Here is a 15,340-nt window from a genome sequence, read left to right on the forward strand (position 1 = left end):
TTCTGTGTTGCTGCACGACCTGTTGTTATTAACAATGAAACACTCCCTTTCTGTGTTGCTGCAAAAGGAGTGTTTCAGGTTGAGAGAAGGACAGCAACAAGGACACAGTGAGTGAGATAAAAACGATTGTTCAAATAAATGGAGCACAAACACACAATCGGAGGCTGCTGATGAGTGAGAAGAAGAAGAGACAGAATGATAGAACAGAAGAGAGAAGATAAGTAGAGCATGAAAGAGTGATTAAAGATGGATAAAAGGATGACAGAGGACAGGAGACCCACTGATGAAAAACAAACACAAGGGAGTGGCTTTCTTGGCATAGAGGAAGAATATGGTTTATCATAAACACCATGATCTGAACAAGGCCCCAGATCCAGTCATCTAGCTTAGATCCTTGTCTTTGGGTTGTATTGATCTAGGAGTAAGCCACGCATGCGGTCTGTTTCCTTAATCTTTCTCTCTTTACACACACACACACGCACACACCGCAGTTGAGCCTCAGACGCAAACAGAACTGGGGCGGGGCTGCTGGCCTGGAGAGGGAGGGGGGAGAGTAGTGAGCACTGCAATGGCTGCACCCCTTTTACCCTTTACCAAAGTGAAACTGTGCTTCTTTAATGGGGMTTTAGACAAACTTCATAGAATGTGGAGGAGAATGTTAATGTGGGGWTTGGATTTGTGTATCGTCAAAGACGGCTGATAACGATCTATAACAAATGGACGGCTAAGGGCAGAGAGGTACCCTGCAGAGACACCAGAGGAATTGCCAAAGATGGAAACAAAGTCACACAGAGAACAGGATGAGAAAGAGGAGCGGATAGAGGGGAGAGGAGTGAGGGAGGATAGAGAGGGATGAGGGAGGAGGAGGAGAGGATAGAGAGGGTGGAGGGAGGAGGAGGAAGGGATAGAGAGGGTGAGGGAGGGAGGATGAGAGGATAGAGGGTTGATGGAGGAGGAGGAGAGGATAGAGAGAGTGATGGGAGGAGAAGGAGACAATTAGAGAGGGTGATGGAGGAGAAGGAGACGATGAGAGGAGGGAGGAAGAGGAGAGGATAGAGAGGGTGATGGAGGAGAAGATAGAGAGGGGAGGAGGAGAGGATAAAGAGGGGAGGGAGGAGAGGAGGAGATAGAGAGGGTTAGGAGGAGGAGGAAAGGATAGAGAGGGTGAGAGGTTAAAGAGGGTGAGGGAGGAGGAGGAGAGGATAGAGAGGGTGAGGGAGAGGAGGAGAGTAATGTGATGTAGATAAATAGGGGAATTCAAAGAGGTGAAAAGGGAGAGCAATGTGTCATGCTTCACTTCTTTCTGCCATCCATCTCCTTTGCCTGTCTACTCCCACTACCCCCTTTATGCTTKTCCTCCCCCTGGCRTGTGACAGCATCAATCACCACACAGAGCAGCATTATGGGACAGAAACGTCAGCCTCACTGCTAACAGCTTCCTTCTCACACACACACACACACACACACACTGTCTATGTCTTGGGGTTGAAAACAACATTCAGGCTAAAAGGTCCTTGTGGGATATATTTCAGACTTCAACAGATCTGTCGTTGTAATGTGGGTGAAAGATCCGTTCCTGGTCCCTGTCAGACTGTTGCAGTTCACACACAGGGATCACAAGGCCTGTCTAGCTGGTCTCAGACACCACTGATATGTACAGAGAAAACAGCTATTTTCTCTTCACGATCTGGCAAACACAGACACAGAAATGCAGTACATCCAGAGACGTGCACACACAGACAGGTACATACGCATACCCTCCCGCCTACCCTCCCGCATACCATCCTGTATGCTGAGACTCCTGAACACTTATACGCATGCATATTTCATGCCATCACATTAAAATGTACCAACACACAAGAACACATTCATGACGTCTATGTTGACAACACACACACACACACACACACACGCACTTCCCCGCACACGAATACACACACACAGTCTCGACAGTAAGTGCACGCAAACAAGAACAATCTAGTGTTCTCCTGCAGACAAACGTCCGCCCACGCAAACGCCTCTCTGCACACTGAAACGTCTCAGCTGCTTAGCCGTCTGTCTTGGGAGGCAGACAGGCAGGTGTGCTGCCAACCAGCCAGGGAGTCCTGCCCAGTCCAGCCCCTCCCAGAGAGCCAGGGGCTCAGCACCCTGAATCTAAACCCAGCGAGGTGTGTCAGTTAGACCCACTCACCACTGCATTCCCAGAGCATGKGATCTGGTCCAGGTCCAGAATGGCTGTCATGTTTCCCACGCAGGAGAGGACTGTGTGCTGCTAGGAGGGAGGGAGAGAGGGAGGCAGCACAGGGGGGAGAGCGAGAGAGCAAGAGAGAGCGAGAGAAGAGATAGAGACTCGCTGCACAAGTTAGACCAGCAAGAGGGAAGGGAGAGAGCGAAAGACAGACAAAGATAAAATGGAGTGAGAGAAAGAGTGAATATTTTGAAAGAGAGGGATGGAAAAGATGCAGAGGGACAGAGAGGAGGGAAGAGAGGAAAAGAGAGTGGGAGAAGGAGAGAGTGAGACTGCAGTTTGTGCTTGGTAAGCACAGCGCGTCTGTGCAGCCAAGGCTTTGTCCCGGTAATTCTAATTGGATTTCAGCAGGTCAGGTGGGCAGAAAGGGGTTGGGCTAGAGAACAGAGGAAAGGGGGCGGGGGATGGATGGAGAGTYGAGAGGGTGCTGGGGTGGAGACATGCAGCACTCTGACGTCACAGAGAGAGAGGGGGTGCTYTAAAAGGGAAGGGATGCTGACGTTGACTACTGACCCCTTCCTTCCAGTGTATTCTGCATCAGCTCAGCAGCTGCGCTCTAAAGTCACTGTCTGATCCTGCTGAATTATCAGAGCATCACCTTGAGATGTCAGTTTATGGGCTGGAATTGGATTAAACACTACACCTGTCATCAGTGAGCAACCAGGCTAATACATGATGACGAAATCCATTTTCTTGTCGCAGAGTGTCAGACTAGACAGTGAGGGAAGAAGGTCTGCATTGAATATCAATATGAGCTCAGTCTTCCAATGCACCAACATGGTTTTGTAACAGCAGATTTTCCAGTAACTAAGACATTCAGTATATTGATTTTATTCACTAACGACCCTGCAATCAATCGACCTGCTGTGACCCCAAGGTAATCCAACGCACCGTCACTATGATGGGCTGCAAATGAGCACCTTGCGTTGAAGAGAGATGAACAAAATGGCTGTTACACTGTAATAACAATCCAAATTGCTCTATATCACTACCGTGAGTGTGTGTTTGTGTGTGTGAACAGTATGTGTTTACTTATTGAGCTTGATAGCCTATTGATTCGTCATGTTCTCTTCTCTATTACCTGCAGGAAGCAGCTGGCTCGGTGGGCGATGTTTCCATCAGGGGACCAACGGAATGTACATAGAATGTGTAGAGTGGGCGGAGCAGCACACTCACTGTGTGTTCTATTGGTCCTACAGTGTGAACTCCACCTACCTACAGGGAGCGCTAGGCGAGCTGGGTGGAACGCACTACCTAGCGTTTCTACATGAATGATTCCCACTACTGCCCCACAGGGGGGTGTCACATACCCACACATACATACTGTACAAACACACGTTGACCGGTCTAATGATGATGATGATGATGCGTGCATCTCTGGAATAAATGACCCCACTTGGATATCAATATCTGCTCTCTCATGCACACAGGAGCGATGCACACATCTTTTTACTGATAAACACCACCATTTTTATTCAGGCATACATTTCTTACTACGGTCTTCTTTTGTCCAATTCCACAGTGTTTTATAGAATGCAATCACAGAGACTCAGCGTGACTGTTTTGAAGTCTCTCAGGCACCACAGTGAGAGTGACACAGCCATACTGCCACCTCCCTCCCTGTGAGTCATACAGARACTGCCGCCTCAGCACCAAAAAAAKCCTCCAAGGAGACAGACAGATGGACGGACACTCAGAGGAGAAAGTAGAGGACAGAAATAGTCACAGGGGACACTGATGTATTTCGTCTGCACTGTTTTCACCACATCTACCAACATCAGAATTTCATTTTAATATCAGCCCTTTTTAAATATAACATAGACAAGCCTTCTGTATTGTACACGCAGGGTTGGGGAGTAACTAATCACAAATAAAAACGGTAACTGTAATCCGTTACCAGCTTGAATATTGTAATCAGATTACAGATACCTTTGAAAAACTAGATGATTATTGAGGATTACTTTTAAATTCAGAAGGGATGTTAACAAAACAAAATATTTGACACTTCTGTTTTCTCAATGACATTCAAATCAGCATTGAAAAAAGGCGCAAGTTTAAGTTTGTTCCACCTGAGCGAGTCTGAGCACAGGTCAGAGACCAACCACTATGATGACACACCAAATGCATTTGATGGACCCCGGGTAAAGAGCCGGAATAGGCTTTTGTAGGCTACAGTCCAAGCTGTGTCTTCCAATGGTGCGACTGCTGTCGGCATCCAAAGATTATCCAACTTGAATAAACCCTTGAAGGTAAGGAGGACAGCAGTGTTGTAGTCTACGGTGATATGGATAAAAAGAGAAAAGTGGGGCTTTTATTGCTCACATCTCACTTTTGATAGACTTAAGGGGCAATCTGTAGTTGCTACATCCATTTTTGGATTTATAAATGTATATCCATTGATTCTTGAAGAATATAACTTAGAAATGCCTCATGAACTCAGTTCAACTGTCACACTCCATGAGATCCCAAAATATAAACTTGTTTTTCTCCAATGTTTGTAAACATTGTAAATGTAAACAAACACTGTTTCGCCTCATAACATGGTTAAAATAATAATGTTGATATCATGGTTGCTCAGTCCTTCCATCCATAGCTCTGTCTATTAATCTGAGAGTGGTTACATTTTTCCAGGCCCATCCCTCAGCTTTTTACCAAAACAGAGGCGGGGCAACCGTTTTGTTATTGTTTCATCTGTGGATTTGCCCTTTAAACAGCTGCATATTATCAAGATATCACAGTGTCAACAACAAAAAGGTCAACAATAGGCCTATAGCAAATGCAGCATATGGCATTCATTTTTCACYTGTAAATASCACTTTTCAGTAGTGCTCAAAGCATGCCATTCCATGAGCGCAGCATTTATTTTATACTCCAAMCAATGAGCCCAATCAGTCCTCCATGACAACAAAATAATAAACAACAGAGTAGGGCTGGCTAATAAACCCTTKGGTTTGGGGTTATGCTCAGGAAAAAATGTTGGTTAATCTATACTTCCATATTTCCAAGTCCTATTCTTGAAGATCAAGGGGTATAACATTTATTGGAATGACTGGAATTCTGATATATCTTTACATTAAAACCAAAGTCTAATTGAATCGTATTATTATATGTAGTAGAAAGCGATGGGTTAGAAGAAGCCTACATAACCAACCCATAAGGTAATGCCAGCTATGTAAACTTTAACATGGATTTATCCTGCTATAGATGTTGTTCAGTTGGTAACATATATTTTTTGTCTTCTAATGCCTCTTAAGGGGAAAGTAATCTAAAAGTAACCGAATGTAATCAGATTACGTTACTGATTTCGGGTAATCCCAAAATTACTGAATACAATTTTGGGCAGGTAACTAGTAACGGATTACAATTTAGAAAGTAACCCACCCAAACCTGTGTACTGGCACATCACGCTAAAGATCAGCTCCTCTGCTCTGTACCATCAGACAGGCTTACAGCGCCCTCTCCTGGGCTAAATAAGATCAGCAAAACACAAGGGGCCACAGCAATGACTTGCAATCCAAGTTTGACGCTATACCGAGACATTTCACCCACTGAAGGGGAAGAGGGAGGACAGTGCATTTCCTGGAGGAGGCCAAGGTCAAGCCAAAGTTATTGTCAGGTTCTTTACATTCATTCTAGTCTACACTGAACAAAAATAAATGCAACATGTAAAGTGTGTACACTTCTCCACCATAAGCTGCCTCTGAGGGGTGGTGGGTAGCCTAGTGGTTAGAGCGTTGGGCCAGTAACCGAAAAGTTGCTGGATCAAATCCCGAGCTAACAAGGTAAAAATCTGTCGTTCTGCCCCTGAGCAAGGCAGTGTTCTCCGGGTGCCGTGGATGTTGATTAAGGCAGCTCCCGGCACCTCTCTGATTCAGAGGAGTTGGGTTAAATGAGGAAGACACATTTCAGTTGAAGGAATTCAGTTGTACAACTGACTTGGTATCCCCCCTTTCCAATGTKATTTTAGAYAATTTGGTAGTGCGTCCAACCGGCCTCACAACCGCAGACCATGTGTATGGCGTCGTCCGAGCAAGCGGTTTGCTGATGTCAACGTTGTGAACAGAGTGCCCCATGGTGGCAGTGGGGTTATGGTATAGGCAGGCATAAGCTACAGACAACGAACACAATTGCATTTTATCGATGGCAATTTGAATGCACAGAGAATCGTGACAAGATCCCGAGGCCCATTGTCGTGCCATTCATCTGCCGCCATCACCTCATGTTTCAGCACGATAATGCACAGCCCCATGTCACAAGGCTTTCTGTACACAATTCCTGGAAGTTGGAAATGTCCCAGATCTACCATGGCCTGCATACCCACCAGACATGTCAACCATTGAGGTGTACGACAGCTGGAACACATGTACGACAGCGTGTTCCAGTTCCCGCCTATATCCAGCAACTTCGCACAGCCATTGAAGAGGAGTGGGACAACATTCCACAGGTCACAATCAACAGCCGGATCAACTCTATGCAGAGGAGATGTCACGCTGCATGAGGCAAATGGTGGTCACGTCAGATACTGACTGGTTGTCTGATCTACGATCCTACCTTAAAAAAAAGTTGTGTGACCAGTATTCTCAGTCATGTGAAATCCATAGATTAGGGCCTAATGCATTTTTTTCAATTGACTAATTTCCTTCTATGAACTGTAACTCAGTAAAATCTTTGAAGTTGTCACATGTTGCGTTTATATTTTTGTTCAGTATATTTACTGTACATAGGAYAACAATACATCTGAAATGGATTAGGCCTACACCATTATCTTTGCAAGGAGAAATAAATTGTGATGTTGAACAGAGCTAAGCATCCCATTACTCGCGCCTTCGTATCACTGCAGCTGCCAGAGCAGGTCTCCTGGGATTGCACTCATTTAGCATCACTTCACACGTTTCCATTTTGAAAGCATAGCCATTTCTAGCTCCATCATTTTGTTCAGAATTCCTGCAACAGTGTACATGTGTGAAGGGAGGGAGGGTGACACATCTAGTGGATACCTCCCTCTGATGTAAGACATGGGCAGCATCCCTGTGGAGAATGAAGACTGATACCACACCGTTTGGCCCAGTCTCCCCCTCCCATCCACACACACACACAGTCTCTGGGTGATGACGTCACAGCAGTGCTGCAGTGGACCGACTAATGGGAGCTTCTGTAATAATGACGCTGGCTAGATGTAAAACACTGCGGGTTGTCTGTTGGATGTGGCAAAAGTGAAGACAATACTGTATGTCTGAATGTGTGTGTGTGTGTGTGTGTGTGTGAGTGACAAGGCCAATGTGTGTGGCTGAGTGCATGCATGAAGGGTGAATGGGTGCACAGACAGGACCACCTGGAGAAGGAGAGCATGCACCAGCCCTGCTCCACTGAGCATGCTTACTCTCCTACATGCAGTAGATACAGTGCATTTGGAAAGTATTCAGACCCCTTGACTTTCACATTTTGTTACAGCCTTATACTAAKATTGATTAAATTGGGGGGAGGGATCAAATTACATACAATATCATATAATGACAAAGCAAAAAAAGTAAAAAGAAATAAAACAATTGTTGCAAATATCACATTTACATAAGTATTCAGACCCTTTACTCAGAACTTTGTTGAAGCACCTTTTGCAGCGATTACAGCCTCGAGTCTTCTTGGGTATGCCGCTACCATCTTGGCACACCTGTATTTGGGGAGTTTCTCCAATTCTTCTCTGCAGATCCTCTCAAGCTCTGTCAGGTTGGATGGGGAGCATCCCTGCACAGATATTTGAGGGTCTCTTCAGAGATGTTCGATCGAGTTCTGGTTGGGCCAGTCCTGCATTGTCTTGGCTGTGTGCTTAGGGTTATTGTCCTGTTGGAAGGTGAACCTTCACCCGAGTCTAAGATCCTGAGTGCTCTGGAGCAGGATTTCATCAAAGACCTCTGTACTTTGCTCTGTTAAACTTTCCCTCGATCCTGACTAGCCACCAGGTCRCTGCCACTGAAAAACATCCCCACAAAAAAACATCCCCACTTCACCGTAGGGATGGTGCAAGGTTTCCTCCAAAAATGAATGCTTGGCATTCTGGCCAAAGAGTTCCACCTTGGTTTCATCAGACCAGAGAATCTTGTTTCTCATGGTCTGAGTGTCCTTTATGTGCCTTTTGGCAAACTTCAAGCGGGGTGTCATGTGCCTTTTACTGAGAAATGGCTTCCATCTGGCCACTCTATCATAAAAGCCTGATTGGTGGATTGCTGAAGAGATGGTTGTCCTTCTGGAAGGTTCTCCCATCTCCACAGAGGAACTCTGGAGCTCTGTCAGAGTGACCATTMGGTTCTTGGTCACCTCTCTGACCAAGTTCTTTCTCCCCCAATTGCTCTGTTTGGTCTGGTGGCCATCTCTAGGAAGAGTCTTGGTGGTTCCAAACTTCTCCCATTTAAGAATGATGGAGGCCACTGTTCTTGGGGACCTTCAATGCTGCAGACATTTTTTGGTACACTTCCCCAGATCTGTGCCTCGACACAACCCTGTCGTCTCGGAGCTCTACAGACAATTCCTTTTGACCTCATGGCTTGGTTTTTGCTCTGTCATGCACTGTCAACTGTGGAACCTTATATAGACAGGTGTGTGCCTTTCCAAATCATGTCCAACCAGTTGAATTTACCACAGGTGGACTCCAATCAAGTTGTAGAAACATCTCAAGGGTGATCAATGGAAACAGGATGCACCCGAGCTCAATTTTGAGTCTCATAGCAAAGGGTCTGAATACTTATGTAAATAAGGATTTTTTTGAATATTTTTTTTATACATTTGCAAAAACGTCTAAAAATCTGTTTTCGATTTGTCATTATGAGGTATTGTGTGTAGATTGATGATACATTTAAAAATATATATATGTTAGAATAAGGCTGTAACGTAACAAAACGTGGAAAAAGTCAAGGGGTCTGAATACTTTCCGAATGCACCAGGAGATGATACAGGGAACAGGCAAGACTGCAGGAGGCTGAGAGAGCCAGTGTTAGTTAACCCTTTACAGCCTGAGAGGCAGCATCCAAACAGTTGAAAAGCAAACCATCATCTGTACGTATTTTGTACTGTGTTTACACAGACCACTGTCCACTTTCAGCAGATACATACCAAAATAATTCAGATCCATTTCTGACTGTATGTATGTATGCTAATAATAACTAAGTCTGGGAATTACCAGGGACCTCATGATACGATATTATCATGATACTTAGGTGCCGATACGATATGTATTGCAATGAAATTTATTCTATATGTATCGCGATTCGATACTATGATTTTAGTGCAATTCAATATTCCAAACATTGACCAGATGTCTGATCAGTCATGGACATTAAAGTGCTGAAAACAAATTGGCTCCCTATTTAAAAAGAAGATGGAGCACAAGCTATGAAGGAAGAATACTGGCGTTTTGGTGAAAATACAGCCAACTAACGCAGGTCAAAACAATACATTGTCAAAATAATAATATCCCGATATGTAACTGTATCGATCACTAATAATTATCCTGTCTGGGAGTTCTATTTGCATGTTTGAAATGTATTTAGACATCACACAATATCATACAATATGAAAGAATCATACAATATCACAGAAACCACTCCACCTCTTCTTCTTCTTCCCACTCAGTGTTACATGGCAGTGATTCGCTGTGTAATGGAGAACGAAAGGCATTCATTGGCTGTTGTCTTGATCCTCAGGGCCTCAGGCTGGTGTGGTTTAACGAGTCACGACTCAGTATTATCCCATAAAAGGTTTGTCCACAGAACATGGCCTTACAACAACTTAACACACCAGAATCTGCACAAGTTCAAAGCATCAAAATAAAACCTTAATCATGAAATAAAACGTCACTTGTTCAATTGTACATTGATAGAGAACCATACCAGAGCAACTGACAGATACAACTCCAGAACCAAAATGTCTCCCGTAACCACAACCACCCCATGATGAACCCCATCTCAAGCCTATCACAGTTTAACCAGAATGGTATAGATGGTATAGATGGGATAGCTGAAAACGATGTGCATGCTTCCATGGTGCAGAAGTCAGCGTGTTGTTGTTATTCTGGATGGCCAAATAGTGAGCAAAAATGACAAGAAACTGCCATGTGGGGGAACAGTAAGTGGCTAGTTTCAGTTAGTTTCATCTTGTTCTTGAAACCATGTCTTGTTTTGAGGTGTTTTGACAAACATTTGCTATAGCTAGCTAACCAACAACTGTAACAATGTATTTGAGAGACAACAAGTCCTCACTGTGCAAATTGATTTATATTTTCAATAAACATTGGAGACAAAATATAGTTTACATTTTGTCAACAAAGCCAACCCCATCTGGTTTTCACCATAGTTGCACATGCATCGGTTTTGTTGCTAAACAACCAAGCCGGCAACACTACGAAGCAAGCTAGATCTACTCAGGTTTTTATAAAGCTAGCCAGCTTCACATTCCAGCTCAGGCTATATCCATATTACAAAAGGTAGATATTGATCATGCACCCGCCCCTTACTTGAACCTGCTCGAGTTAGGCTTGTAACTGCATGTTCATATCGCCCATGGCTAGTCCAAGGGGACGAAGGCACAATCTTTGCGAGAGGGAGGGAATCTGATTTAATTGGTCCTCAACTCCCGGCTAAAGATACATGGAGTTAGCCTGCCCCGGAGCAGGTTACAAGACGGTCACAGGTTAGAAGACGGTCACAAGACGCAGGCCTCTTAATTGTCCCTAGAATTTCTAAGCAAACAGCTGGAGGCAGGGCTTTCTCCTATAGATCTCAATTTTTATGGAATAAAACATGCCTACCCATGTGAGAGACGCAGACTCGATCTCAACCTTTAAGTCTTTATTGAAGACTCATCTCTTCAGTAGGTCATATGATTGAGTGTAGTCTGGCCCAGGAGTGTGAAGGTGAACGGAAAGGCTCTGGAGCAACGAACCGCCCTTGCTGTCTCTGCCTGGCCGGTTCCCCTCTCTCCACTGGGATTCTCTGCCTCTAACCCTATTACAGGGGCTGAGTCACTGGCTTACTGGTGCTCTTTCATGCCGTCCCTAGGACGGGTGCGTCACTTGAGTGGGTTGACTCACTGACGTGATCTTCCTGTCTGGGTTGGCACCCCCCCTTGGGTTGTGCCGTGGCGGAGATCTTTGTGGGCTATACTCAGCCTTGTCTCAGGATGGTAAGTTGGTGTTTGAAGATTTCCCTCTAGTGGTGTGGGGGCTGTGCTTTGGCAAAGTGGGTGGGGTTATATCCTTCCTGTTTGGCCCTGTCCGGGGGTATCATCGGCTGGGGCCACAGTGTCTCCTGACCCCTCCTGTCTCAGCCTCCAGTATTTATGCTGCAGTAGTTAATGTGTCGGGGGGCTAGGGTCAGTTTGTTATATCTGGAGGACTTCTCCTGTCTTATCCGGTGTCCTGTGTGAATTTAAGTATGCTCTCTCTAATTATCTCCTTCTCTCTTTCTTTCTCTCTCTCGGAAGACCTGAGCCCTAGGACCATGKGTCAGGACTACCTGGCATGATGACTCCTTGCTGTCCCCAGTCCACCTGGCCTTGCTGCTGCTCCAGTTTCAACTGTTCTGCCTGTGGCTATGGAACCCTGACCTGTTCACCGGACGTGCTAAAAAAGCCAACTGACATTTACTCCTTAGGTGCTGACTTGCTGCACCCTCGATAACTACTGTGATTATTATTATTTGACCATGCTGGTCATTTATGAACATTTGAACATCTTGGCCATGTTCTATTATAATCTCCACCCGGCACAGCCAGAAGAGGACTACCCCTCATAGCCTGGAACCTCTCTAGGTTTCTTCCTAGGTTTTGGCCTTTCTAGGGAGTTTTTCCTAGCCACCGTGCTTCTACACCTGCATTGCTTGCTGTTTGGGGTTTTAGGCTGGGTTTCTGTACAGCACTTTGAGATATCAGCTGATGTACGAAGGGCTATATAAATAAATTTGATTTGATTTGATTTAGTTCTGAAGGATACGTTGCCATAGAAATGTACCTGGCTAAAAGGTGAGCCACTTTTGTTGTACCGGTTAACCCGAGATGAACTAATAGTTGACCAAAGTAACCTCACTAATTCCTCAAACGTGATTCGTAGTACACCTCACTGAGCCTTGTATGGCTGGAGGCCCACTATGAATGCCAGGCTGTCCCGCGCTCTCCATGGCTCGGCCTCAACTCCCCCATCAGCAGACTCACACACAGCACAGGAGCTGAGGAGCGGGGGCATAACTCTGAGCTTAAGGCCAGTGGGAGGGTGACCCAAAGGTCACTACTAATGCTGCTGTTTGTGTTTGCTGCGTACACACCAACAAATAAAGCTGAGCCAGTCTCAAAAGAAACATGTTTTCCACCACTTGGCTTGTGAAATTAGCATCAGTAGATAGATGCTGCCCTTAGCCAATGATACAGGGTCAGATGTCTCCCCCCCTCTCATGGTGATTGTTAGGATTGTAGGTAGGGGAATCTGATCCAAGATCTGTGRTTAAACGTATACTACCACAAACTCTGCATCACCATTCCACCTGCAGACTTTTCATTGTGAGAAAGGAACTCCAGTTAAATCCAGGGCAAACTAAATGCAGGAGGATCAGAAGGAGGCCATGTCCCCAAACCACAACTTGTTACCTGAGCAGAACACCTTCCCTCTGTTTGGCTCAATTAACAGGAATTGAGAGGAGAGCCCTTTCAAAGCTCTCCTGGCCTGAATCAAATCACTGACATAGAGCAGTACAAAACAGCATCCGTTTCTTATAGAACTGGAGACACTCACCTGGCAGTCAAAGTCCTGGAAGTTATGGGAATTCTGAGAGAAAAGAGGTAAGAAAGGTATGTTAATGAGGTGTTGGATGTTAGAAAACATGATATTTAACTAGGCAAGTTGGTTAAGAACAAATTCTTATTTACAATGACGCCCTACCCCGGCCAAACCCTAACCACGCTGGGCCAATTGTGCACTGCCCTATGGGACTCCCAATCGTGATACAGCCTGGAATCGAACCAGGGTCTGTAGTGACGCCTCTAGCACTGAGATGCAGTGCCTTAGACCGCTGCCCCACTCGGGAGCCCTACAGTATTTTAGAAAACACGGCTATGGGAGTTTCAGTATACAGGCACTGGCTGATTGACAGACGAAATATGCTATCCCATCTATCTCCCTCACCTATAATCTCATTACCGTCTGTATGTCCTCACGTCTATCCTGCAGGCTCCTGTGAGTGTCTGCTTGGTTCTTAATGAGGTGGCCTGGCCACTAGATGGAGTGAGAGGTCAGCCATAAACCCATTCATTCAAATGAGCTCATGATTCTGCCTTCCTTCAACCGGTCCACAGCCGAGATACTGTATACATTGACAAGATGGTCTTGTCTCTACCCTAACAATGGGAGTTGTTGTCCCAAAGGAGGGAAGGCAGGCGGTCTGCTTAACGTGGACAGATAATGACGGGAGTGAACCCCCGCACTTCTCCTCTTCCTCTCTTTCCACAGCCAGCCCACTTCACCAGCACCACTGTCAGGTGATAAATGGCCTGTTCAGCCCATGATGCATGGCGCAGCACCCTCTGCCTCAACCTATACATCAACTTATTTCCTGTGAAGCAGAGAGTCTACAGGGCTCTACGCTGACCTTTGTTTTACAAGGAGCACGTATGTGCCTGAGTTTAAAAAAAACAGATGMACACAAAGAAATTTAGGAGCACAATGCAAAATATTTGGGGTAATAAAGCTAGAATCTGTCATTTTTCTAGGCGTACTGGTGCTCCTAAAGGAAKATTCCAGGTCGCACTGGAACTGTCTGGAACAGAATAGTCCCCTCTGGGTTTAATAGCGGTCAATCTACACAGATGGGCTGACTTCCTTCTCCAAGGCAGGCTGGGAGCTCATGCCCTCCCTGATGCTGCAGTGTAGACGGAGGTCCTTGAGGAACCGTGGGAAGGAAGCTTTGATCTGCTGGAGGTTTCCCCTCGCACCTGAATCTTTCAAGCTCACAAAAAAAGAGCAGAGTTGATGCTAGCTTCCCCTTTCATCTTTCCCTCCTCTCCCTCCATCCTCTGTTTCGCTCTCTTGAGCCTAACTCCATCGCTTGCTTTTTGTTCTTCTATTGACTCTTCCCTCACTACAGTGAAGCTGAGATGATAAATAATTCACTTTGATGAACAGCGTTCTGGAGTGGGGAGAGAGGCACTGTTCACACTGGAGACAAATACTGAATAAGTCTCTGTGTGTCATGTATAGGCAACATTCTGCACATCTGTCTGTGTATGTATAAATCTCCCATTCAAGTGGTCATCTCATCCTCTCACCTTATTGGTCAGCAGGGGCTTGATCTCAGTCAACTGCACGTCCTGTAGCTCATCCATCTTCCTGTCTTGTCACTACACCACACAGAGAGAGAGACAGACAGAGAGAGAGGAGACAGAGAGAGACAGACAGGTGAATTTCTTGTCTCCCTCTCTGCGAGCTACACATGGCATACATAGCACATCTTCAGAAACTAGAGCTGCACAATTATAGCACATGCAAATAATAGTCTTTGTATGATGGTATGTGTCAATGCAAACACAAAGAAGATCTGAGAGACCCCTGCTGCGTCGATAAAATGTTCAGATTCATGTCAGCTTCTCGCTATTAGTTAACATGGGAGCAGTTAGTAACTACACAACAGGCTGATTGATCTGTTTATGTGGGATGAGAGAGGTGTGTCGTGCCCTGTCATTCCTCCCCTGGGACTCTCCCGAACAGACCTGAGCTGTGTCGCCGTGACGAGGATGAGGATGATGGAGCTGAGGGGTTCAAGAGAATTCTGACTGTCTGTGTAAAAGGTTATTCTATCRTTTCATAGTTTACACCCAGGGACCAGACAGGCAGGAAGAAAGGCAAGCAGGGATACCACACAAGTCCCTCATTTGTTTTCCCCTTGAGGCCTCAGTTTGTCCTGGCAAATCATTTCACTGCCCGGGCGGCACGCAATCACCCCCACCATTGCCAGCCCCTTTTACCCCATCGCCGCCTGCTCAAGGTGAGGACCTTAATGGTGTTCTGTTACCTGGCTCTCTGAAAGACAAGATCATGTTACGGATAACAGGAGATATCAT

The 15,340-nt window shown here is 45.5% G+C and overlaps 1 protein-coding gene across 1 annotated transcript in view; it reads right to left on the bottom strand.

Moving 5' to 3' along the window:
- LOC111969887 (protein NDRG3) overlaps positions 1-15,340 on the bottom strand; it is a 64,491-nt gene that overhangs the window by 23,671 nt on the left and 25,480 nt on the right. The window contains exons 2-3 of the mRNA XM_070445820.1: positions 14,549-14,620; positions 13,020-13,052 (exon numbers count right to left, since the gene is read on the bottom strand). Of these exons, the coding sequence (XP_070301921.1) occupies positions 13,020-13,052; positions 14,549-14,605 (90 nt within the window). The 5' untranslated portion in view covers positions 14,606-14,620. The remainder of the gene's footprint in view (positions 1-13,019; positions 13,053-14,548; positions 14,621-15,340) is intronic.

The sequence above is a fragment of the Salvelinus sp. IW2-2015 genome, linkage group LG11, assembly GCF_002910315.2.
Source record: "Salvelinus sp. IW2-2015 linkage group LG11, ASM291031v2, whole genome shotgun sequence".
Lineage (NCBI taxonomy): Eukaryota > Metazoa > Chordata > Actinopteri > Salmoniformes > Salmonidae > Salvelinus > Salvelinus sp. IW2-2015.